The following is a 1,620-nucleotide window of genomic DNA, read 5'->3' on the forward strand; positions in this document are numbered from 1 at the left end:
TTCAGAGACATCCAATGCCAGTCGGTTCAGAGTGTCATCTACCAGCTGTGTGTGAAACCTGGCGCACAAGGCTGGCCTGGTAAGTATTGAACTTAACAATACATTAACATAACTGGACCTTGTAACCAAAAGTATGTTTTCTAGATGATTCACATTATATATTTTCTGTTACAATCAATGCACCAGCTTGACAATGCAGACTGTTTTTATGCAATTCTTTTCACAGATATTTCATCATGTAGCAGTAAATACAAACTGAACCATATCAGTGACCACAGAGTTATTCTGTACTGATAGTGGTACATGGCTGTTATATTCAAGCAAGTGCTGGGAGTTGGTGATGTTGGCCTACATTGAAGAATTGTCTGGCACACTCTCCATTAGAGATTCTGCTAATCACTGTAGATCAATATACAATCTTTTGCTTCTTATTTTGGTAAATTATTTTACAGGAACATGGAGCCAAACAACAGAACAACACATACGGTAACAGAATTCCTCATCACAGGATTGGATGAAGTACAACACCCAAAGGTGGTGGGACTAGCCATTTTGTTGGTCCTCTTTCTCATTCTGATCGGAAGCATCACTAACATTTGTGTCATAGCATTCAACAAGCCTCTGCATACCCCCATGTACTTTTTTATTTGCTCGCTGGCAGTGGTAGACATAGTCTACACCAGCGGCATTAGTGTGACAATGCTTAACGTTCTCCTTGGTGAGGAGAGAAGAGTCCCCTATGCACCCTGCATGATACAGTGCTTCCTATTTACTTTAGGAAGTTCTATGGAACCCTTCGCAATTGCTCTGATGGCTTATGATCGCCTTATTGCAATTTCATATCCTCTTCGATATCAGACTATCTTAACTAATACAAATGTATGTTTACTTATAATAGCCAATTGGGCACTAGGCTGCATGTTTGCCAGTTTGTTGACTGGCTTGGTGAACAATCTGCCCTTCTGTGGCTCAAATAAACTCCCATACAGCTTTTGTGAATATGCCAACTTAATAAGAGCATCATGCGTGAATCTTTCACATTATTTCAATGCAATTTCTGCTTTGGGGACTGCTGTATTATGGGTTACTTTAGCCTTGATAATCATCTCATACATAAAGATAGTTTATGTAGTGATACAAATGTCTTCATCCAAAGACAGGAGGAAAACATTTAACACCTGTGTCTCCCACATGATAGTGGTGGCTTGCTTCTTTATCCCCAAGGTGTTGATAATATTGGTCACCAGGGTTGGTTTGGTTCTCACGCTCTCTCACAGAAATGGCCTAGTCATTGGCTCTACTCTGGGCCCCTCTCTTGTGAACCCACTTGTGTATTGTCTCAAAACCAAGGAGATTCGAGGGCGCCTGAAATATATTTTCAAGAGATCTGACATTTCTCCAAATATGTAATGGTTAGGGTTACCAAAGCCATTTCTTGTTTCTTGCTTGTTCCAATAAAAAGTGGTTGAGTCAAAATTGTTCCCATGTTATTTCATCATTAATGTAATCATGTTGAATCAATGTTGAGTTTTGATTGAATTTGTTAAAACTCATCAGTGGTTTGTATCTCAATTTAACTGTGAATCAACAAGAGTGTCAAGGTTTGGTTGATTTAGATCA

The 1,620-nt window shown here is 39.3% G+C and overlaps 1 protein-coding gene across 1 annotated transcript; it reads left to right on the forward strand.

Annotated features, from left to right (window-relative positions):
• The first annotated feature begins 456 nt into the window (after positions 1–456).
• LOC110507209 (olfactory receptor 472-like) lies at positions 457–1,410 on the forward strand. The gene is made up of 3 exons (XM_036965034.1): positions 457–718; positions 1,094–1,248; positions 1,351–1,410. Exons 1-3 carry the CDS (start codon positions 457–459, stop codon positions 1,408–1,410), a joined length of 477 nt encoding a protein of 158 aa, XP_036820929.1.
• Positions 1,411–1,620: the final 210 nt, after the last annotated feature.

The sequence above is a fragment of the Oncorhynchus mykiss genome, chromosome 27 (assembly GCF_013265735.2).
Source record: "Oncorhynchus mykiss isolate Arlee chromosome 27, USDA_OmykA_1.1, whole genome shotgun sequence".
NCBI lineage: Eukaryota > Metazoa > Chordata > Actinopteri > Salmoniformes > Salmonidae > Oncorhynchus > Oncorhynchus mykiss.

Excerpts from the sequence above, each read along its gene's own strand:
- LOC110507209 (XM_036965034.1), top strand. The coding sequence starts at position 457 with ATGGAGCCAAACAACAGAACAACACATACGGTAACAGAATTCCTCATC. Across the intron at positions 719-1,093 it reads AATGCTTAACGTTCTCCTTG|CCTTGATAATCATCTCATAC; the intron begins GTGAGGAGAGAA and ends GGGTTACTTTAG. Across the intron at positions 1,249-1,350 it reads TGATAATATTGGTCACCAGG|GAGATTCGAGGGCGCCTGAA; the intron begins GTTGGTTTGGTT and ends CTCAAAACCAAG.